We start from the raw sequence: 25,263 nt of genomic DNA on the forward strand, positions 1-25,263 counted from the left end.
CATGTTAGTTCCTCAGCAGTGCACCTGCATTTCAAGGGCCCTAATCCCAAACCCATTGCAGACAATGGAAAGCCTGACAGTGAGCTTTGATAAATGCATTGATAAGTAAGAATGCATTTGTTGAGTTGAAGGACTTGCAAGTTCTCAACGTAAGTGCAAAAAATTATTTGTTGAATATTATGTTTAACTGGCTAACCGATAAAACAGGGGTTAGTTGGTGTGCCCCACCCCTCTAGTTGGGCAGCCAGTTAACCTTAACCAGTAAGCATCACCTGGAATGGGTGATGCTTACCAGTTAACCCTTCACATCCCTAATTTGCCCCATGATTGTATTTAAAAAAAAAAAAATCAGGAAATTCCAATACTTCAGGTTGCCAAAGAAATGTCAGCTCTGCCAAGTACTGTATAGTCAGTCATTTCTACTCCTCTTCCTTTCAAAAGGAAGCCTTATAGTATTACTTTTATTAGTTAAATATCATTCAAGCCCTAACGGTTCAAATTTCCTAGCACTGGAGTGTGACAGTTCTAGCTTTATCCTCGTGTGGGTGAGGGGGCTCTGTGCGTGACTATCTGGGTGCAGACAGCTCAATGGGAGGCCCAGGTACATGGGAGATCTGGAGGCACATTAGGGCAGTTTCAGGTGCGGGGCCAGTTGGGACCTTGCAGGGGGATCCAGGTGAAGGTGGTTGGGACTCAATTGGCGGAGCGGGGAGGGAAGGGAGGTTGTCTAGGTGCTGGCAGAGTGGGACTTGGGTGTTCAGCTACAACTAGTTGGGGCTGAGTGTGCTGGGAATCTGGATGTGGGGGAAATCGTCAGGGTGTTCAAAGTATTGGAGGTGGTCTCGGTATACAGGTGTGGCTCTGGGCCAGAGGGGTGGGGTTCAGATATGGAAGGCTGGAGGGAGATTCTTGGCGTACAGGGTGAGTTTTGGAGGTTGGGGGGCTGAGCACGAGGTCAAGATGGACAGGGGAGCAGCTCCCCATACAGTGACCTCTCCCTGAGCCAGGGGAATTTTCTGCAGGTGGGTCTAGCAGTTCCTCTCAGCACAAGAGTAGGAACCACCACAGTTATTTACCTCTTTGTCAGTTGTTCTGGGGGCCTGAAACCATGTGGCTGAGCTGCTAGGGAGGGAGGGTGCCCACTTTTGTAACTTCCTTTGTTTGCCTGTCAGAAAACTATTTTTCTGCTAGGAAGCAAATAAATACGCAGTGGACATGAATTCTGGCGCATGCACTGGCACATAACTCCTCCAGGAGTAGTATAGCTTAACGCCATTAGATTTTATGCAGCCACATTCACAATGTACAGTACTACGTAACAATTTCTATAACTATGACTGGTGATTAGAATAAGATTATCAGCTTAATGGGATGTTTGTGAAGAGAGCAAACAAAAATAAAATTACCATTCCGATGCGAATCTAAATGCTGCTTTGCAGAGCATGTTTCCCCTTTGATGTCCCCTGGTACTTCCATACCTAGTTTATGATAGAATTCTCGCTGTTTTCTCATTTCCGCTGTTTAAAAATTTAAACAGTTTCACTAATAAGTGCCATTGTAACATTTATAAAACTGTTTCAAATCCCTCCCACTTGCTCGCAGAAGACACTTTCCAGAAAGAAGAGGCACTCATCTGAGTGTGGATAACATGATTCCTTCACTTTTGGCTGCCTCTCTGCTTCTCCTAATTACCTTTTTAACAAATTATAACACACATCTTAACATTCATTTTCTGAGGCACCTTTTACATCACTTCCGTGATTGCATGTCATATAGATGTTACAGCTACTCCTTATTTTTCATGTATCTGTCTACAAATCTCTCAGTTAAAGTATATGATACATGCCTGTTCAGTTACACATGTAAGAGATTCCAAATTTCTATTTTTCTCCCTGCTTCTATATTTTTAGTCTGGAAGAATTTCTCTTTACTTAAGCTTGCTTATTTAAGGGAATGTTCTCTTTGATGTGACAAGTTAGTATCAATGAAAAATTTTCACCTAAACAGCAGAAGGCAGTAAAACACTATTGAAAAAATATGAGAATGATACGATAGTTAGCATGGTATTCCTTCTGCGAAAGACACCCATTATTGTCAAAATATTACTGTTATGAGAAGCAGCACACGAATTAGAAGTTACCTGTGAGCAAAGGCCTAAAGTATGCACTCTAACAAGAGGAAGAAAGTTATGCTGAAAATCAAAATTCTCTGCATTAAGATGTGTCACTTCTGACAACTTGGGAAAGCAGCAACCAAATGCATGAATAAACGCAAAATCCAAAACATGTGCATATGAAATATAATGCCAACACAAAAAGTTTGTTTTATGGTGTTATGCAATGTTTTAATCTTTCTGAAACAGCACCATGATTTTCATTTCTGGAATTCTTTCTAACTCTAACATTTACAGCTAAAATAAGACATACCAAGACTTACCTTCTTGAAGGCCTGGCACAAGCTTGTAAACAATATCTTGCATTGTTCTATCATGACTGGCAAAAAGAACAAAACAATTAGAATGTGAAAACATCTTGCTTTTTTAATTAATCATCTGTATTCTAAATGTCATCTCACTTCAAGAGAAAGACTCCGATATTAAACAGATTATGCTAACAGGAATATAGACTCGTAAACATCACAGGAGAGCATATTTAGATTCATAAATGGTGACTGAAAAATAAGAAAGATGTCACGTGAGAAAATGATTTAACGGGCGGGCGGGCGACCACGAGAAGGAAGCCTGAAAAGGCCCCAACAGTCAAGGCAGGAGGTAGCAAAGTGGTCCATGTGATGCAGAGGATGACACACTGCAATGTTAACAGGCTGTGTGAATTTTTTTTGAAGTCCACCCTTAACAGAACGCAGAAGAACATGAACGATGCGTCTATAGCAGAAAGTGGAATTGCTCCCAAGTGTACACATGTTGGTAATGTACTTTTTACTATACCTTGATAGACTTTTGACCTAAAGAAAGCAATTTTTGGCTCGATGAAGAAAAATACACTTTAACATGACCTTCCTATTCAGTATGGTGTCAAAGGATATAACTGAAGGCTTGCTACTGTACAAACAGCTTTATGAATATCTGTACATTTCTCAGAGATATGGATTAACAGTTAAATCAAGTTTTCATTATAGTGCACTGCACCAGAGAATTTGGTCCCAGCTGTTTCTGGTGCTACACAGCATGACTATCTAGATGCAACAGCCCTATTCCATCACAAAAAAAGTCTTATTTCTCTCACAGCTATTTCAAATAGTGCCTAGAAGATTGTGTTTTCCTCCACACACAACTGCTTCGTGAAATTATACACCACATTCCTTGCTGGTAGAAATTAGTTCAATGACAACAACTTCAACAGAGATTTACCCATTTATCCATTTCCATTTGGTTTAATTCAAATGGGATTAGACCAACATTCCAATATAAACAGAAAGAGATCGATCATTTTGTTCTGAGAATACACATCTCATGGTCCTTCAAGCCCGCATTTGGGGGGGGGTGGAGTTGAAGGATTTATCCATAATATGCTCTTTTTCTAATGAGCAGCTAGAGAAAAGCATACACAGGAAAAGCATATCCATCAAGAAAAGGGAGTCTAACCATACATTTGGCTGTTTAGGCAGAAGCAGTCAACCGGTCATAAACTAATTGCTGCCATTCACATTTCAGAGTAGCAAAAAGCAGCTCAAAAAGCTGTGTTTGCCAGAGGTCTTAACCAGAAAGTAAGGTGGCCTCACGCTAAGCATAGAGGGGAGAAAAGCAAAATTGGTCAAGACCCAAAATCTCTAGTCCTCAGCTTTCTACAAGAGGCTAATCTACTGGAGTTGCTTTCAACTGACGTTCAAATCAATCAAGAAAAGCCAATGCTAACTAGAAAAGTTACCATATGGAAGTACCAGAATGTTACCAGATCACCAAACTGTTACCACCAAGTTCTAATATTAAAAGTGCAGTAATTTTAAAAATATACGCATCCCAGCTTATCCTGCAGCGCACTGGCTCTGCTCCATGCCAGGAGTGTATGCCCCTAACAGACAGCAGGTCTCAGCAATACTCCAAGCAGTGGAAACCACAAACCAGTCAGAAGCAGCAGTAACAGAATAAGGAGCAGTTTATTATTAGCTGTTAAATAATATTTTCAGAGCAGGAGGAGGATGACAATTAGGTTTAAATAAATTAATGGATCTCTAACCAGTAGCTAAGTCTTAAACGAGTATGGGCATCTATTTCCAGACAGCAGGAGGTTCATCTAGAGCAGTGGGTTCATCTAGAGCAGTGTTTCTTAAACTTTTTAAAACCAAGGAACACCAAACAATTTTTTTATGTGGAACACCAACAGTTGTGGGGAGGGAAGGGGTGGAAAGGACAGGGAAAAGTTGTTGGGGGGAAAAAAAAAAACCACCCGGTGTGCCACGGAACACAAAAAATGAGGAGTAATATTAGTTTGAACCAAGGGATTTGATTTGAACGAATGCGTCCCAGAGCGCACTTCCTGGTTCGAATCAGCTTGCAAGTGGAATAGCGCGTGGGTGAGATTATGCTAATAAAGCGCGGGATATTTAAATCTCCAGTTCATTAGCAATTTCGGTCGCCTACATTTGCATCCCTAGTTTGAACTAGGGAGCAAGTGTAGACGTACACTCAGAGAAAGACATCCAATAGGTTGCTAGTGATGGAGAACCTCTACAATCCTAAGTAAATTGTTCCAATGGTTTCTCTCCCTCTCTCTTTCACTCATGCACTATTTAAAGTTTACATCTTATTTCTATCCTGAATTTGTCTAGCTTCAACTTCTAGATATTGAATCATATCAAGCCTTTCCCTGCTAGACTAAAAAGCTCATATTTGTCTCCACATGGCCTGTAATCAAGCCACATGGTTTGCTTGCACCAGCTGATCAAGTGATCCGGATCACTCCAAAAATCAGTTACCTATCTTCGTCACTATTTACCATTCCCCCAATTTGTGTCATCAACTAGAAAATGGAGGGAGGGAGCGAAGGGGGGTTAACTACACTTCTCAAAATCCACTGCTTCCAGCATCTGTGCCCAGGACTGGAGATACATATTCAAAGTCGTGCAACTAACAATTTCATCAAATACTTTGTTTGGAGGCAGGGCAGAAGTGCACCTGAAAAGTAATAGCTGGAGTGGATGCACTGCCCCGATCCAACTTACAGCGCTGCATTGTCTGCAGTGAAAGCTGCAATGGTACAGTTCTTTAGTGCTGACCAAGCCAGGTGAGGAAATAGCAGCAGTTGTATATCATGGTGCCCGATGCCTTAAAAATATTTAAGGTGAGAGGAAACTGTAGGAGAAAAAGTAAGGGAAAGCACAACCTGCAAAAATATATTATACAGTAGATACAAAGATTGTGATATCCTGCCAATGCAGGCAAGATACCACAACCATGGTAGGGCACGTTTTGAATAGACATTGTGTGGCTGAGGACAGAAGAAGGGCAGGCACAACTCCCTTAGAGATGGCACCAACCAAAAGAGGTTGAGAGCCACCCATCTATCCTTTCTGCTGCTCTCTCTACCTTGTTTGTGTGTAATTAAATTATCCTGCAAATTAAGTCATTCAAAAAAGACTAAACAATGGCAATGCTGCTACCTTCAGATTGCCAAGTCTTTGAAAAGTACAAATAAAACATTAAAACCATAATGCACCTGCCATAACAAAAATACTTTTGAACTATCAATCATCTGAACATAACAAAATATTAGATAAACATGTCATTCACACAATCAGAAATACATTTGACAAAAAGGGTCCAAGATCATTTCAAAGTTCACCCTCCCCACATTTTGCTTACGCAGAACCATTATTTTAATTTCAAATCAAGCTGCTAGCTTTTAAGTACTTAAAAGAATAGCCGGGAGGTAAAAAATCTAGTAAAGACTTGTGCCATAATCTGAAATATCCACACAGAACCTGGAGCACTTTAAATGATCTGGGATTTTCACTCCATACAGCACACTTACCCGATATACTGTAGTGGATGGCTCTGGTGTATAACAATTCTACATGTTGGACAGGTATTATTTTCCTCCAAATACTTCACCAGGCAACTTCTACAGACTGCAGACAGATTCATAATTAGGAACATAAGAAACTACTAACACAAATTCAGATTTATGCTCTTGTGAACATTAAAAAAATTAAATTATTCGGATTTTGTTCCTTAAACTTATTTATATAAAGTTTCTAATATACCACTAAATAGCACACAATTTCCATCGTCTTTCGTAAGGGTTCAGACCACAAAACAATGGTAGATTATAATCATCGTATGAAGGACATGTGTTATTTTATTCCTGAACAAGTAAAGCTTACTTCAAAATTATTAGAATACGTAATACAACCCAAAATATCACATGGAAAAACTTTAACTGTGGTTATAGACGAAAGGAAACCGAGCCTAGGATATAAACTTGGGGCAAAGAAAATATTTTCTTCCTAGAAGTTGCTGTTTAGCGAACATGCAATTCCTAGCTGAAAGGGCATTCAGGTAATATTTTACCTCACTAACATAAGGTACATCATAATTACAGTTTTAAAACAATCACAATAGAGCACTGCACTACAGTTTGCTTTCAGACTGGTTTCCAAGTCCACATACACAACTATTTATTTCATTTTACAGACATTTACAAACAAGTCACTCATTTTAACTAAACACTATTAACTGTTTAAATGAAATCACACAAAAGGATGTCCTTGGATGGTGATTATTTATAGAGAAAGGTGGGTGAAAGAGATGAGCTTTTGAACTACTCTGAGCTCTTCTTCTGGACGGTGTTGCTCAAAAGTTTATATTTCTTCAACACAAGTTGGTTCAATAATGACATAGCCTTTATCTCCTTCTTATACCTACTTATACTGTCTCCCTAATATCCTGGGACCCACACAACTATAACTCTGCAAACTGTAAGTACTTCTACATACATTCCAGGTTAAGATTTTTCTTTTCTCTAATGATTTTTGAGTTACTACAATTTCTGTGTAAATCTAAAGTGGGAAATATGGATAAGTGAACATCTTTCCAATAATCCTGGCAGATGCGTTATTGTTAGCTAACACACTACAAGAGTTCCTGTGACTAAGCTACAAGCAGCATGCTTTCTGCAGTTCAATAGTGCCATCTACCCCTCAGACAAGTTGATGCATGTGTGAAGAATAATTCCAAAAAGCCACAAAGCAAAGATGCAACATATGAATGTATTACAGCATTTTCAATCCTTACTTAATTTATTATACATGGTTTCAGCTTCATGCAACAAAGCTAGTTTTCAGGGGTTTGCTTCTCTTGGTCTCTTCAAGAGACAACATGTTACTTAAAATGTGCAGTATATAGCAAATTGTTTTGGCAGATCCACAATAGATTTTTCAATTTGAACGAAAAACTGAATTATCTAGTATGTGAAGTAAAACGGGGTAATTTCCTTGAATATGCTAGAGAATCAGTCATACTCACAGGTATGCAAGCATTCTGTTACAGTGGTAGCATCAATAAGGTATCCATTGCAAAGACGACAGGTTATATGGGCATTAATATCCCAGAGTTTAATCTTTCTAGTCAGCATCTTTGGTGTCTGTGGGAGAAAAACACAATAGTTAGCATCTTGGGTGAAGTGATGACGTACAGGTCTTGCAGTACCCCAATTACAACAATTTATAGTCAATATATGAATAAGTACTGTCAGGCTCCAATTCTTTTTGTGTATCGAAGAAGTGTATTAAATAATTCTAAAGGGCTTATCTAATAAAATTGGGCAGTGAAACAAACAATGCAAGACCTACAGTATTTGGAGATTTGTATCATGTGGATGAGAAGGACTGGTGATTACTACATTAATATAGCTCAGATTCTGCAGGAAAATAGGAGGAATTTGATATTCTGATCTTAACAGGTTTCCCTGTTATGTCAGCATATTGCATGACAGAGCTAGTTTATTGATGAAAGGCTAAACTTTAGGGCCAAATTCCGCTTTCATGTTTTACTCATGTTAATAATCCCATTCAAAGCAGTAATTAAAAGCATATGAAAGTGAGAAGAGTGGACCCTGAAATAAAGTTCACCAGAGCACAATATCAAAAGGAGTTGGCCCAGTTTGGTAAAATTTATCGAGTTGCACTTCGCATTTATAGCCTATTTTTCCCTATAGTTAAAACTTTACTTAGAAACTGAAAGAAAGTTGTATTTGAATAAAGAGGCTGTAACATAAACTGAAATGGTTTCCCACAAAGCTAAAACTAGGTTCTCACAAAGAAAATAGGACTTTGAATTAGCTCTATACCAACAATGTTATCTTCTATGGAGCCACGAAATCTGCACGGAATGCTTTTTTCCTTCCAAGGTGAATGTCACAAATACCATAATGAAAAGAAAGGAAAACAGGGATTTTAAAACAGAATAGCACACTTTTTGTGGCATTTTTTATATTACTGGTAGAGAAATCCAAAATCTGAAAAAGAAAGATAAGTACTTTTCCCTCTTCTGGAATCGCAAGAAATCTGCTTGAAATGTTAAGAACATTGTATTTCAGCCTTAAAATCATTTACGGATGACAGATATTTACCATGAGCACTTGAAGCCTTAGAAAAACACTGGTAATACACTAGCATTACTTTCACCATATTGTTTTTGATAGTCTATTTTCTTTTAAGAGAAACTAGCAGGCTGTACCCCGTGCTTGCAACGCTCGCCAACCCCCTCTCTCTGGCTCCTTTTGCGGTCAAAGAGCGTGATGACATCCTTCTGTTGCCCAGCAGGAAAAACTTTTTTGTATAAATATATATATAGAGAGAACTTTTGGGTACAGAAAACAAAGATAAATTTTCTAAAGCTACATTTCAGTTTTGCCACAAAACGTATGTTTTGTCGAAATAGTGTAGAAAAGCTTCACAAGAACACAAAGTAAATGGTTAGGATTATACACTGTGTCCAAAAACAGCTTAAAGCTGGTTAAACTAAGGGCTCTTATACAAACAAATAGCTCATATCTGAAATTAGACTACGACGCACAAGGCTATATAGCTTCCATATCGTATTACTTCCATAAGCATACAGTAAACAAGCAACGTGTAGAGAATTAGACTTAAAATGTCGGCCTCTAGATTATACTAAGGCACTAATCTTTTCAGAAGTTTCAATACATGAGTATTTCAATTACACACTCTCTCCTCTGTTGCTGTTAGCTGATCCTACTGGAAAAATGTGACTTCATTGACTGGGGCTAACCAACTACCTGCATCTAGTCAGCAGATACAAAGGAGCAAGAAACATCTCTGTAGAAAAGATTCAGGATGTGAATGGAGCGGGCCACCGGGTGGAATATAGGAAGCAACCTAGTCTGAGGAAAACGCTTAATTTAAATCTGGATCTCATTTTAGTTCCTTTTATTTAAGGAGCAGACCCAGAAAGGGCTAAACTATGACCTGGTTTTATGATGCGTTACATTCAGCTCCTACACTGCAGGTGCCACCAAACCGCTTTTCAGTAAAATGACTGGCAGTGTTTGGTTTGGATCTACAAATTTAAAATGTAGTTTATTTTAGACTACATTTCATCATCTGTATGAAGTTCTTCAGAGCATGCAAGCTTTTCTAGCTGGATAAAGCAAGAAGATAAGAGTTAAACCTTAATCTTACACGCTCTGCTTTTTTGTTCTTTCCCTTTATTTAATTCAAGTATATAATTAAACATGATGGGCCAGCAGAAACCAAGCTTTTGAACCAATATGAAGAGTAATGGAACTGAAAAAAGTTCATTACCCTCTATTTTAAGCCACTGAAATGCATTTCACCTCTAACGCTGTAAAATCACATTATGCGACATGAGAAAAACTGGAAGTACTTTTAATTCTTAAGGCTGACAAGACAAGTAGATGTACAAAAGAAGTGTTGTACATTTAATTATGGAACCTCAGAAGTTTGAACTAGTGACTAGCTGTAAAGGAAGCACCAAAAGTGCACTTAACTTCTGCAGTGTAACAGGCCAGAATCAGTATTCCCTGTAAGGTGAGATTCCAATGGCACCTAAGCTGATAAGCAGAGCACCAACAGCTGGCAGCATGTGTTCCTATTGGTGGTGCACATCTGCACATGCCTTGGTGAATATAAAATTTATTCTGCACGTTGATGGAAAAAAATATGAGGGAACATTGGTTAGAACGTATGCTGCTGAAATAATTATTCCTTTTTCAATATTCATTTTCTAGCTTCATTTCCAATCAACTGAAAGATTGAACAGTTCTTAGATAGCACGAATCTCGCTAAAAAGATTGCTGCACAGAAGACAGTGTTTACATAACCCAAAGAGGAGAGACTATTAGTGATTTATTCTTAAAATGATGTACAGAAGCAGGTTCAAGCAGTAGCTACTGTTAAACCGCTCGATAATGCTGATCACAGTAGAATTAGGTTCAATATCTTTGTGCAGAGGGGCAAGAAATATATGATGACAACCAAACTTTAGAAAAGGGTATTTTAAAAATGATTAAGCAAGCTAAGACTAATACAAGCAAACAAATTCTCAGACTTTCCATGTACCACTATGGTCTCTAGGTATCCAATTTTCAACTGAAAACCAGGTCAAAAAGGGACCCTCCCGAGTCTCGTGAAAATGAGTGAGTGGGTGAGGTGGAGGGGAGGAAGAGCACTGGGAGAGGGCTTGGTGAAGAGGCAAGACCAAGATGCTCTGTTTTGTTCAGTCAGAAAGTAGGCAACCCTATAAATAATCAAAAGGCACACATTAGGGGTATAAAAAATTGGTTAAAAATCCTCTGTGGGAGCAGGGTCGGCAGGGGCTGCTGGCTCCATCACTGGGAAACTTTGCTGTGGGCTCTGCAGCCAGCTCCCTGGAAGCGGGGCGGCAGCCCTTGCTGGCCATATTCCTGCAGAATTGGCCAGAGTTTAACCGATACCATTAACTGATAAGCATCAGCTTATCCGTTAACCGGTTAAACTCTAACATCCCTAGTGCACATATCACTAAACCACGTGGAAAGGTAAAAAAACACAGTTTGGCAAAATGGCAAGTTTCAAGAATTTGATCAAGCCAAACAGGAGTCAGTCAGAAAATGGAAATTCAATACTAGAAGCTAACAGAACATATCAATTGATAAGGATAAGAATAAGAATAGTGAACTCCAAGCCAAAAACATTTACCTTCTCAAGAGGCACACATTAGGGGTGTGTGAAGGGGCTATCATTGAAGAATCAACATGTAGTGCTAGAACAATCTGAACAATTAGCTAGCAAAAGACTAGCAGGGCCACGTGTAACACACCTACCAGGTTTGAAAGGGCTAAAGAATGAAGCAGCTGAGATACTAATAAAAATATACAACCTCAGTAAAATCAGCTATTTTACCAGAAAGCCAGAGGATGCCAAAGGTCGTATACTTAGATCTAGAAAAAAGCACTAGAAGAAAACCAGGGAATGAATTTAATAATTTAACCTGCTGTTCTGGAAAGGAAAGTCTTACTAGCCCCCTGATTGACCATGAAAGCAGCAGAACAAACTAGCATGGGGGAGGGTTATAATAGACTACTTCTACAAATCCAACCTTCCTAACCCCACAGCAGCTTACTCGTGAGAGACTGGAAAGCAGCAACAATTTCCTAAGGAGGAGGGATGAGGAGCTGGTAGAGGATTGCTCAACCAATGCGTGCAATCCAACCTGGACACAGAAAAGGGAGTGCTGACTAGTAAGTATACATTCATCAGCATATGCCATCTTACAAGTTCTGAATATTGTAACATTCAGAAGACAAGTTATTATAGTGCTCACAAGATGAACCTGGAATCCTTACCGGGACTGACGTTTAAATGCAGTTATCTATTTTCTGTATATAATCAATATTAACAATTATAAAGACAGAGCACAATAAAAATAATTCACACCTACCAAGCAACAGTAAATCAAACACTAAGGCGTCATATCAATCTATTTAAGCAATGTTTGAAATGAATTTTCTTACCCTTTGGGCTTCTTTCTCTCCAACTGCAGTGAATACCTAGGAAAATCTTAAAGTTGCTTTGCCAAATTAAATAGTAATAGAGAGGTAGCAGTGTTGTGATCTTGGTAAAACAAAAGGAAAAATATGTAGCACTTTAAAGACTAACAAGATAGTTTATTAGGTGATGAGCTTTCATGGGCCAGACCCACTTCTTCAGATTATGTATGGGTCTTGCCCACGAAAGCTCATCACCTAATAAATTATCTTGTTAGTCTTTAAAGTGCTACATATTTTTCCTTTTGTTTTGACGAATTAAAGTATGACTTAAGAACTCTCTATGATCAGTTGATGTAGCCACAATGCATTAGGTACCCTGTAGTAGTACAAGGGTGGCAGGGTAGGATTTAGATGGAAGTCAGACACTAGCTTTGGCAAGAAATTACAGTAGGGTGAAGATGTAACTTTAGGCATACAAGGTCCAGAGACTGAACAGCAAGCATACTAGACTGCATGGTACACCAAACAATAGGTAACATTTTGCCAAAGATTTTCTTCAGCTAGTGAATACTGGGGGTGGGACTTGAAATCTTTTATTCTCGGCCAAAGGAAGTAGCAAATGCTCCACATCTTTAGAGTTAACATATACTAGTACTGTAATCTAGGTTTGTGGACTATACACATAAGATACTCTGGACTCTATATTGTCTCTTTCTAACTCTGATAATGACAAAACCTCTGTAAAGTCTAGGACAGAAACTGATCTGAGTCCAAGTTGTTTAAAGAGGGAGCAGAAAGCCTGAAATACAGGTCAGTCCTTGGCAAAACTGAGCTCTGGTGAGTCAGTCTTTCAAGTAGGTGGATACTTGGAAGACCTTGACAATTGAACTTAACAACAAGTGATGCCAGATTCTCACTCAACAGCTGGAGAATCACAGCTCACCCAAACAGTAAGGATTTACCCTGGGAAAGGTCACTGTCCACACTCAACCAAAGGTGGCCACCGTGGAGAAATGTGAAACTTCCCCAAGTTTGAGTGTTTTGAACTAATCCTGACAAAGAAGGAAAAGATTACAGCTGTTACTTTGAAAAACATTGCTTAGGTCTCACTTTGCTAAAATTGATTGAGACTCTGCTTTCTTCACGTGCTTACGGAAAAAATTGCTTATGCTTATGAAGTTCTCCTCAAATTGTATCTATTGTTCCGAGCTGAAAGAAGCTCAGTTTGAGAATCATCCTTGAAATGAATAGGAACCCAATAGGGCAGAGAAGCAGCACAGGAAGGGATTGCCATCTCTAGTATCTGTGAAACGAAATTTAGAAGTGATAATGCACCAAATATGGAGAGGAAAAGGACAGGTAAACGCTAGGAAAGGGAACATGGAGGCCAAACAGGAATCATGGAGGAGTACACCGAGCTCCCTCCCAACATACCTAAGTTACTGCTTTGACAGAAGCTGTGGCTAGAACCAAGGCAGCTGAAGAAAGCACTGATGAGCATGTGGTTTAATTGCTAGATCACTGGGACGGTGTCTCTGATACCCCAAGTAATCCAACTGGATTGACTAAAAAGGGTATTTGGAGTACAGTCCTATCTTAAAGGAAGAAAATCCTTCATAGGGTGAGGGGGGACAGGAGGGATGTTAAACAATGGTCCTATTCTTCTTGGGGTTTCTCCAAGTATGTCTGTGTCTCAACACTAAAGTCGTCAAGATCATCAAACAGAAGGACTAAGTGGTTTATTCTGAACCCCTTAGCATAAACTGAAGATTTTAAGTCTGACTCTTCCTGGTGAGATTGGCGAGCCCTCTGTTCAGCTACGGAAAGAGATTCCAGCACTGAAAACAGCACTGTGTTTTTCAGCATGGACTACCACAGTGCTACCCAGATCGTTTGGGGACCCATTTTGTTCTAGTGGAAGTTGAATTTGAAAAAAGCCCCTTCATAGTGCCTGGGACTTGAGTAGAGGACAAGCAATTGGACATCCCCTGAAGGAATGCCTTGTCCCCAAAGGCATGCATGCTAGTCAGGAATATTTTTGGCTACATGAGGCATACCTCTTAAAACTGCATTTCTTTTCAGAGTCTGCCATCCAGAGACCTAAAAAGACAGAAAAATAATCTGAAAGTTAAACACTGGAGCTGCCAGAAGTCCAAACACCATGAAAAAGATGTAACCTACCAATTTACCTAATATTAATCTAAATTCACTAGTCTAACAGTCAACAGCAAAATGTGTTATTTTTTGTAGAGAAAAAGGAAGGAAAAAACCTGCCATAGCTAGTAGAGAAAGGAATTCTGGGAAGTTCTCATATGATGAACTTTAACCTGGCTCATCATCTCATCACAATATTGTGATGATTAGAGAGAGAGAATTTTACACATGGCGCATTTCTGAAGTGCTTTAAGAGTACAGGCAGTCCCCGGGTTATGCGGATCCGACTTAGGTCAGATCCATACTTACGAACGGGGCTTTTCTCACCCCGGAGGACGCGGGTGGCAGGACCGCCCAGATGCGCCGCAGTCCTGCCGCCCTCGTCCTCCGGGGTGAGAATAGCTGCTCCGCATCTCCCTGGTCTGTGGGGGGGGGGGGGGCAGCAGACCAGGGAGACGCAGAGCAAAGCCGCGGAGGACGCGGGCAGCGGGACCGCCCAGACGCGCTGCGGTCCCGCCACCCGGGTCCTCCTTGGCTTTGCTCCGCTCCTTGGCGCTACTGGACCAACCCAGCAGCACCCCAGCTGCTCTGCCCCAGGCGTCCCCAAGTCAGCCGCTGCTGAAACTGACCAGCGGCTGACTACAGGAAGCCCGAGGCAGAGAAACTCTGCCTCGGGCTTCCTGTAGTCAGCCGCTGGTCAGTTTCAGCGGTGGCTGACTTGGGGACACCTGGGGTAGAGCAGCTGGGGTGCTGCCGGGTTGGTCCCCGCAGCGCTGAAGTGCGGCGCTGCGGGGACCTACCAGACAGCGCCCCAGCTGCTCTGTCCCAGACGTCCAGATTCAGCCGCTGCTGAAACTGACCAGCTGCTGACTACAGGAAGCCCGAGGCAGAGTTTCTCTGCCTCGGGCTTCCTGTAGTCAGCAGCTGGTCAGTTTCAGCAGCGGCTGAATCTGGACGCCAGTTCCGACTTACGTACAAATTCAACTTAAGAACAAACCTACAGTCCCTATCTTGTACGTAACCCGGGGACTGCCTGTACACCATTATCTCTTTACAACCCAAGCCTAATAAGCAACGGTTAATTCAGGTCTCTGTAAGGAACCACTAAGCTTCTCTCCCTTCCTGCTTTCTCACTTCCTGGAGGGGACGTAGAGCACTGCTGTAGCAGTCACCACTCTCACAACATGGGAGAAGGATGTCAGATTTTCCTATTTTGGGGGTTGAGGGAGTTTTTAAGAAAGTGGCACATTCCAATTTTCTTCTATTGAGGTGAAATCAGGATTGGTCACAGGCTTGCTTCTGACTTTTCAATATACATTTATCTGACACAGTTGGAATGCGCACCTTCTAAGTGATGTGAAAGAAGCGCGAAAGTGCATCTATTCACCCTGGGGAAAGCAGACCACTGCTAACCAGTGTGACTGTATTTCTCAGCAGCTCCCATTGCTGCTAACTGCTCTTTCACTAGGAGCAATATACAGGTAGTTCCATTATTATTATTATTACATATTTAGGTGATAGTACATACCACCCAGAGACATCCTGAAGGATCATAAGCCCCTGAAAGCTCTTGTATGATGTTGAGAACAGAATATCCTATGGCTACATCTACACTGGCGCGTTCTCACGCAAAAACTCTTTTGCGGGAGAGTTCTTGTGCAAAAAAAGTTCTCTTCCGGAAGAGAGCGTCTACACTGGCATGTGCTTTTGCACAAGAGCATCCATGCCAGTGTAGATGCTCTTTTGCGCAAGAAAGCTCTGATGGCCATTTTAACCATAGGGCTTTCTTGCACAAGAAATTCATGTAGCCTGTCTTCACTGGCCTCTTCTGGAAGAGCTCTTGCGCAAGAGTGCTTATTCCTGATCGAGAGCGTCAGAGTTCTCATGCAAGAAGCCCTGATTTTATACACTAGAACAGTGTTTCCTAATTTTATTTGGCCACACAACCCCTAGAGTTGCTTTAAAAAGAAGGCCCCTGCCAAATTTCATTGAGCAAAAAAAAAAAAAAAAACCTCAACCATAGCTCTGTCTCTTTAACAGGGGGCGGGGGAGTGCTGGCTCTTCGCGGAACCCTTGCTTTCGCTTCGCGGATCCCCAGAATTCCCCGGAGCACCAATTGGGAAACACTGCACTAGAACATCAGTTTACCTGCGAAAGAACACACGGCCAGTGTAGACAGGCAGCAAGTTTTTGCACAAGAGCAGCCATTTTTGCGCAAGACCGTGCCAGTGTAGACACAGCCTATGACTGGGACTAGTCTTCATGGTCAAAACACTTAATAGGGCCTGGTGGCTCATGCTCTGAGCATGACTAGTCAGTCTGTACTTAAAACTTACCCTGGCATAGCTATGGCAGGGTGCAATATTTTTTACCAACATAGCTATTCTGGTATTAGCCCTAGTGCTTTTATGCTGGTAAAAAGTCATTTTGCTAGTACTGTATATGAACGAACTGGGGTAAGCTATGCCAGTATAAGCCACAGCTACATTAGATGAGTTTGCCAGCATAAGCTATAGCACTGCCAACAAAACTTTTCTAGTGTAGACAGGATTGTGGAGAGTGAAACTGATCAATATTAAGACTGGCTGCTGCTGACTAGGTAGCATGCATTTCAACACATACAATATCTTAAAATATAAACATTGTGACTTGCTCCTAAACTTTCAAGTCAAACACGATCCATATTAATGGAGTCACAGCCTTCTTACGGGCTGGCACAGAATGGGGCTGAATTCCCACAGGGACTATGAATCACCACGAACTTCATCACCTCACTTTCAAATGCTAAACATACTCCTACCTTGCTTTTGCCAATAAATATATAATGCAGCGTACATATATTTTTTTATAAACCAATGCCAACAAAACTACAGTGTGCGCTCAAATTCTCCTCCTGGAGAGAGGATAAGGGAAAAAAGCGAACTACCCATAATGGACATTCATTACACTGCTCAATGAACTCTTGGAGGGTGCCCAGATTTTACTCTGATGAGAGCAGTGTAGGAACTTTTATAGAACTGAATATGAACTATTTCACTTCACCACTGGCATTAAAAAAAGTGAAAATTCTGGCTTCAAGAACAACCACCACATTATGCATTCCAGGAGCCAACCCCACATCTTGGAAAGTGTGAAGGGTTCAAATCGGGAGAATAAGCCTGCCTAACAGACACTTACCTGACCCATAGCCCTACCTGAAGTTCTTTTTCTACTTGGCTACACTGATCAAATGAACCAAAGTGAGCAAACCTAGGCTGACTCAGCTTTAGAAACTGACACTAGCTGCCCTGGAAGCAATTGACTACCATAGTTTTTCAGTCCAAAGAAGTTCTCAGCAGACTTTACAGCTCCTGTCACCCGATTCATAATTACCAGTTCATGCTAGCTGGACAGGAGACGTAAGCTAACTTCTGATCCCAGTAAGAGGCTATCCTGGAATCCTCTCTCAGTATAAAAACATACATATCTGCTTAACTGAAGTATAATAGCACTGCTGAAGAGGTCATAATCCATACTTAAAGCACGATGTAATTGGAGGACAGTATTGCATTGTCATGAGATCACAGACACAAAGTATGAAAACCCAGACCCTTCACCTCATTTCAATCATGTAGATATCTGTCGTACACAAGTGAACAAGATATCTACATCTTGACTGACCAAGGTAAGCCACCGCAGGATTTCTGCTCGCTATTCTGCACAGTCTTGATATCAACGTTGAAATCCAAATGCTCACCAACACTCATTTAAAAGCCCCACATAGCACACACACCGCCTCCCTGATGTGTTGAAGACATTTTCATAGTATCTGTACCTATTCCGGATAATTTATAGTTAAAAAGAAGAGTTAAACCCAGACTGTAAAAGGTGAACAAAACAGGTTGTGCATCATGAGACCAAGCCAATGCCTCACCTCCTCACTCTGCTAACTGTTGAAGGGATTTCCTTGGGCAGTCTTACGCCCAGCTGCTACAGGCCAAAAATCAGGGGGAAATTTAATGAATTTCACCGCCACCAAATAAACTGTAATTGTGTACTTGGCACCTCTGCAAAAGCTTTCCATCCAAAGATGTTCTCCAGTCACTAGTTGACCTTCAACACACCCGTGGGAAATAATATCCCCAATTTTACTAATAATCACTTTCTATACAGCAGGGTGAACTGCTTTTTAAAATCACCTATTTAAAAAGTAATATTTAAATCACATTAATTTAAATAATCAATGTTAATTATATTTGTTTTTATACACTTTTTAGTTATTTTCTTAAAGATGATTTCATTGGTTAGTAACCATTACAACATGTGATTTGTAACTAATTACAGATAGCCTTTACACTAAACTGTAGCTCTTTTTGCTAACCAGGAAGGCACACTATATCTATATGTTTATTTAAGCAGTTATACAATTAGTTTACATTCATTCTGATTCTTAATTTTACTTTTTTATTATGTTAAAAAATGGCAAATGATGTGTCTTTTTTCCTACTTTTCTTTTTCCATTTATGATTTCTGTCAAGCTCTATTTGGATGAAAATATAAATTGAATTGAAAAATGCATAAAAACATTTTAATTAAATAAAATGTATTAAATGTACTGAATATACAAGAAAAAAGTTTAGCATTTATAAAAACTGATCTATTAGACAAGATAAATATTTAACTGCAGTTAAAAGACCTGATTCTTTCTGTCACCATATCCGTCAAGATTTTATTAGTAGGTAGGAAAAGGAAAACATGTTTTCCTGCTTTAATTCCCAAATGATTTCATACCTCTGAATTATGTAGTCACTGAACTTAATTTTAAAAAAGTAACCCTACTGTGCCTGCCGAACAGGCTACTGCTGCCAAAAGCTAGTTTGGTGTTCCAACTTGCTCTGGCTTTAGGGGCTTAGCCAGTGACTTCAACTAGTTCAGTGGTCTGACTTTAAAAAAAAAAAAAAAAAAAAAGCTGTAGCAAATATGTACCACTACATATTATTTAAATTATTTTAACAGACTACATTGAGGCGTGAGTGTAAGTTGTCAATTTCAAGATTAAATTTAAATATTTAGAAGAGATCTCATTTTTAAAAAAAATTTAAATTAAGAAAATCATTGATTTTACGCTGAAATACTAAAAGACATTCTATTAAATACAACATGACTGAAGGAAGAAAGGACAGGAGGAAACAGAAGTGTGTAGGGTTGCTTTTGTTTAAAAACAAGTTACATTTGTTTTCAGCAGTTTTTGTATTGGTCACAAACCTACAAAACAATCTGCCAAACATTTAAAAGAACAATAAAGTCAAAACTGGTTCCAGCTACAGATTTTCACAGAGATATTTACCACGTTTGAAAGTAAAAAAATGTTTCATGAAATATTTTACAGTTTTAACAGAAAAAGGTTAACAAAATTCTACCTGTAATATCTGAAACTTAAATAATAAAAGCATGGTGCTACCAATATTAAAACTGGCTAGAAAAAAAGTGAGTAATTTTCTTTGTCCATGTGGAACAAAATGCAAAAGGTAAATTTGCTTAAATACCAAATTCACTTTTTGCTATTTAAAATTCTGGTTTAGTAAGTCATTATTAGTAGAGTCCTGCAAATCTGCAGATATCCACAATTCATTTGGGTTGCTGCAGATGCAAATACAAAAGTTGTAATGAGAACCCTGCAAATTTGAGGATATCCGTTTTATATCCATGGGTATCCACAGCTGCGGATGTGGATATCTGCTGGGGGTGCTAATGGGCAACCAGTTAACTGCTACCCACTAAGCATCACTTGTTAAGGTTAACCATTGCCCAAGAGCAGGCCTGCCCCGCCCACCATATTTATTCAGTTAACCCGTTAAACTTAATATTTAACCAGTTAAGTAAACTAAACAGGATTTTCTATCCCTAATATGCACAGTCCATTTTTTGTGGATATGGATGGAGATGCAGATACAAATTCTGTATCCATACAGGACTGTTAATTATTAGCAGCACAGGCATGGTCATTTGTTAAAGTATATGATTCAATGTGACTAATGTAATTGTGCACAAAGGTATTGGATATAGTGTACAAGCGTCACATACAAGTACTGTTCAGATATATATCATGCTAGCTTTTTTATTGTTTAATAAAAATTCTCAAAAGTTTGAGTAGTTCTCTTGACAATACAAGTTTCCCCTCCACAGGAAAATAATAGCTCCAGTAGAAGGCGCCAATCTACCAACTTTATAAAGCGGACAAATAAGCAATACTTTCATTTTCAGCTACATGCATGCTCTCCTAATGCAACCAAAACCCCAGGGCCTGAGAGATGCCAAGCACAAATACAGTATACAACTATTTTACAGCTGTACCATATTTTGCCTATTTGCAACAATTACAACCCAAATCAAAATCCTTAATAATAAGAGCTACAAGACTTTCTGTACCAAAACTGAGGGATTTTGTAAGTTCAAAAGCAAGTTATGAGGAATCCATTTCAGTTCCAAGCCCACTGCATTCCAGTTGATTCATCTGTTGTGATCCCTGACACCAACACAAGATCACAAGCAATTCAGTTCTCATGGGTTCTTGGGAACATTAGTATTTTAACAATTTTCAAGATTGAAAAATCTGAGCTGCTCTCTTTTCTGTGCCACAGTAACAATCTACCATTTGTTCTGTCAGTGTATCTGCCTCACCTGAGCATGGACTGGCTAAATAATTAAACTAAAAAGCTGATCATATGAGAATGGATGCTCAGGTGAGTATTTAGTGATCTGAGATTAAAAGAATAACCTTACTTCAACTCAAACCCTTTCAAAGCAAAACCACCTGTGTTCTCTGGCTCACTAATGTCAGTGGTTTGCTCTTTTCTTCCAGCAAAAGCCTTAAGTCCTGACAGCTTCCCCAGTGATGGATTTTTCACATGGCTGCAAGAGCCAGGATATCGTTCAATGGGCCTGTTTGGCAGAAACAGGATAAAGCAAGCTTCACTTCTCCCCCATGCAAGTCCAACACTGAAAGGCCACTAGGATAAAACACAGACTGCAGCCCTGAAACGTTCCCAAGTGGTCTCTCTTTATAGAAAGCTACCCTCTTCTCAAGCGTTTGAGGACAGAAGGAGGATTGTCCTTTGGAGCAGGGACTGCCTTGTTATCCAGGTTCCCCCAGCAAGAGAGATCAATGAGATTTCGACCACCATCATAATACAAGTATTTACTCTCTACCATCTTCAGCCTCATGCCCTACAATCAGGGGACAAGCTCCATGCTCTCAGAAGGGTCGGGGCCTTGGGTGGGGCTGGGGCAACCAGACCTGAGTACAGCCCTCTGGGAGTGACTTAAACGGTCCAAGGTTCTGGCTGAAGCAGCAGTGGTGACAGGCAGTGCGAAGCCCAGGCCCTTTTGAGTTGCTGGACCCCGGGGTGTCTGTTCCCTTTGCCCGCACCCCCCTGCTCCCATCAGCAAGTCTGTCTACAACATAGAAGGGTGAAGAGTTCAAATACAGACAAGTAAATACATACCTCATTTACAAAACAGAGGCCAGCAGCAATGAGGAAATATACACCAAAACACTGGCCTTATTTTAGAGATGCTTCCTCTACTAACCATCAAGTTTGTGGCCCAAAGTAAACGATCTGGAGGTTCTCACACACCAGTCTTAAGTAAACAGGATTAGGATAATTTGGGGTGCTCCACCAAGATTTAAGATAAATACTTATTCCATAGAATCCTCTTAATTGAGACATTTTATCATATGGCTTCTCCCAATCAAGAGAAGATGCCATTTTTATAAAACTGAAAAATCCTTAACACCCGCTAATAAATAAAAAGCACAAGTCATCTATTTTTATTCATTCTGTCACTGAATCTAATAGCTCCCTGCAAACTGAAAATACCCCAAAGCCTTCAGGAAAACTTAATGACTCCACCTGATCAAAAGTATAGAGAGATTCTTTAATGAAGGATTTTTTCCTAGGAAGCTGAAGAGAAGTCAGCTATTTATTTAAGCATGGTGACTGGAGTTAATGGTCTGCATTTACAGCCACAACTGAACCCTAAGCCATCAGAAAATGGGAGTTTAGACTGGGTATTCATTTAACTATTTTATATTGACTGAACAAGTCCCGGTTTAGAACTTCAGGGTACAACTATGCTGCAATAAATTTTAAAAAAGAACACTCCACACACGACACCATGTCTCAAGAGTCTGGGTCAGCTGGCTTGGACTGCAAGGCTATAAAACTGAAGTGCGGATGTTTGAGGTCAGTCTGAACCTTAGGCTCTGAGACCCTGTGAGGAGGGAAGGATCTCGGAGCCTGCGGTCCAGCCCGAGCCTGAATGTCTACACTGCAATGTCATAGCCTCACCACCCCAGCCCAAGTCAACTGACCAGGGCCAGCCCAAGTCAGGTCACAGGTCTTTTATTGCTGTGTAAACATAGCTTTAGCAAGTACTATTCCAATTAAGCACACATAATTATTCATTAACAGAGCAACACTAATTCCTCTGAAAACTCTCAGGCATTTCCTGGCATCTGTACAGTAATTCGAATCAAGTCCAACAAACTATATTCTAAAAAGTTGAATAAACCTACCCCAGTTTCTCCACTACTTGAGTTTTCATCGAATTTAAGCCCTGGGTCTCCTCATCTGAAGAAATTTACAAAGAATGTTCCAAAACCAGTCTTAAAGTTCTCTTCACTAAAAGAGGAAAGAACACAGGAAACCACAATCAAAATGTTTAAATCTCTGCACATAACCTTTAACATCACCATGAATCTCGTCCCCCCCCTAGAAAGGCTGGAATGTGAACAGTTTAATTAATATGCCTTCATATGCACATAAGAGCCAGACGTCATCTTTGTGTTTGGCAGGAACTTAAGAGTCTCCTCCAATAAAACACGATTAATTTTCAATCTGGTGCAAAAAACAGACCATACTAGTTGCATACAGGAGTGTGCTTAAAATTGTAACAAAGATGCTTTTCACAATTACTTTACGGAGGTAGGTTGATTTCTTCCTGTATTACATGAAGTTCACACCTTAGGCACCTGCAATACACTCTCCTGACATAAAAATACTCTTATCTATTTCCTAATGAGACCAGAAATAACTTGCATAGTAGCATGCTTGTTAACATACTCTTACGGGGCAAAGCAGAAGGTGGGAATATGAAGATATCTGGAAAATAAATCTGTATTCAATGCTTTAGACTTTCGAGTATTCTTCACTCTTGGGACTCTCTCAGTTCTTCTCTCAATCCTGCAGGGTTTGTTTGGGTTTTTTTGAGACACCATTGTTAACGTACACACATTTCTTGTTTGAAGGACGACAGAATAAAATAATTAAGATAGCAGGCAGAAACTTTTCACTGAAGTCTCACCAGTAATAATAGTAAAAGATGGGTGGCCAAGTTTCAGAAAACTGGTGAGTTTTGGGTCCTGGGCTAGTATTTTTAGGGGCCACAGAGAGTAGGATGGCTGATGTCCATTGACTAGCCCAAGAAAGGACTTACTTAATATGTGGCCAGATTTGTTCTGGGTATTGACAACAAAACAGCACCAGCTGCCTTCAATAATGCTGTAGTATAGTTTGTAAGTAGTCACTGCTAAGTAACTAGATCATAATATGGCTTTTGAGTAACTGGGTTTCAGACTAGCCCAATTTGAAATATTGGCGATATTTACTGTTTTATACCAGGTAACACATCCAACTTACGTAAGAACGGCCATACTTGGTCTGACCAATGGTCCATCTAGCCCAGCATCCTGTCTTCTGACAGTGGCCAATGCCAGGTTCTTCTGGGGGAATGAACTGAACAGGTAAACATCAAGCGATCCACCTCCCAGTTTCTAGCAAAGAGGCTAGGGACACAACAAAGCATGGTTTTGCATCCCTGCCCATTCTAGCTCAAAGCTATTGATGGGCCTATCCTCCATGAACTTATCGATCATACTTCATGCTACTCTGTGTTGTGTTGCCAATTCAGAAATGGCCCAACAGCAGAAACCCCACAAAGGTGTTTTTTTATTGGATTCTGCAAACATCTCAATCCACGTAACTTACTTTAAGTAAAGCAAAATACATATAAGCAAGCCTGACGTTCAGCCACAGGCTATTAAAATGGTTAAGATATTTAACTCCTAAACACTGGTTTTTAAAAAAACCCAGACAGATCTTGCTAACAGCAGAATAAAAACAACACAAAGAACAAGCAGATGGTAGGAGCATATTACTTCTGTGTAAGCCTATTCTGACACTCACCGTGTGACCAGCTACATGGGTTTTATTAATTTTTATCTAGTACATAGGGCACATCTTCTCTTGCCACGCTGGAGATCAGCATTCTGCTGTTTAATTTAGCGGATCTAGTGTTGACCTATAAGTTGAATGCTAAGGACAACTATAGCCAGTGTCCGAAGAGCGAGGGAAGTCAACGGGAGCTTCTGCTCCCATCAGCCTCCTGCAGCGAGGATGGCGCCAAGCTCGGCTTAAGGTAAATCCACTCCAGCTATGTATTCTATTTAGCTGGAGTTGCGTACCTTGTGTGGACTTGGCCTGAATTAAGGTCAGGCTTTACTCAAAATCGTAGCTTAGCATACTCAAGGGACCTGATCTAGTGAAGGCTGCATTTTCATCTACTTTGATGAGACTTTTCTGATTCACAGGTTAAGGAAATATTTTAGTTTACTCCTGTGATGCTGGCTGTTAAGTTTGTTTAAAGAAAGTCAGAGTAAGGTTTACGGACGTTCAACACTACAATGAAATAAACAACATGGTGATAAAGAGATAAGAACAGTCACAAAGGCACAAGAATGAATTTGAAAAGTTTTGTAATTTCCCCTCATTTTACAAAAGAGAAAAAGACAAAACTGGAATTATTGGCTAGACATTTGACCCAAGTGCTCTGATGTCTTCACAGCAAAATATGGTGTGTTAGTGATGAGCATTTAAAATACATGCCCTCTTTCCCCCATTGAGGTCATAGCCTTAAATGTCAGATATACACTCAATATTCAACTGATAGACTATTCCTTTCAATGCTTTGTACTTTTAGAGACACTGAGCACAAACTCCTGCTTCTTTAACATACATACATGTATTTTGAAGCAGCAGCCACCATAGTGACATGACATAATTAATAATTCCTCTGACCAGTTTTTGAGAGGAAGAAGTCT

The 25,263-nt window shown here is 40.1% G+C and overlaps 1 protein-coding gene across 7 annotated transcripts in view; it reads right to left on the bottom strand.

Annotated features, from left to right (window-relative positions):
* Window positions 1–25,263, bottom strand: part of PCGF3 (polycomb group ring finger 3) — a 67,173-nt gene that overhangs the window by 13,589 nt on the left and 28,321 nt on the right. For 2 of the 7 annotated variants that reach the window (XM_075931285.2, XM_075931286.2), the window contains exons 3-8: window positions 22,681–22,786; window positions 14,027–14,069; window positions 7,484–7,601; window positions 5,991–6,087; window positions 2,437–2,492; window positions 1,407–1,517 (exon numbers count right to left, since the gene is read on the bottom strand). In XM_075931285.2, coding sequence (XP_075787400.1) covers window positions 1,407–1,517; window positions 2,437–2,492; window positions 5,991–6,087; window positions 7,484–7,592 — 373 coding nt within the window. In that variant the 5' untranslated portion in view covers window positions 7,593–7,601; window positions 14,027–14,069; window positions 22,681–22,786. Of the gene's footprint in view, window positions 1–1,406; window positions 1,518–2,436; window positions 2,493–5,990; window positions 6,088–7,483; window positions 7,602–8,306; window positions 8,788–11,993; window positions 12,030–14,026; window positions 14,070–22,680; window positions 22,787–25,263 lie in introns of those variants that run through there. The other 5 variants (XM_075931290.2, XM_075931292.2, XM_075931291.2 and 2 more) reach the window with 5 other exon arrangements.

The sequence above is a fragment of the Pelodiscus sinensis genome, chromosome 6 (genome assembly GCF_052426305.1).
Source record: "Pelodiscus sinensis isolate ZL-2025 chromosome 6, ASM5242630v1, whole genome shotgun sequence".
NCBI lineage: Eukaryota > Metazoa > Chordata > Testudines > Trionychidae > Pelodiscus > Pelodiscus sinensis.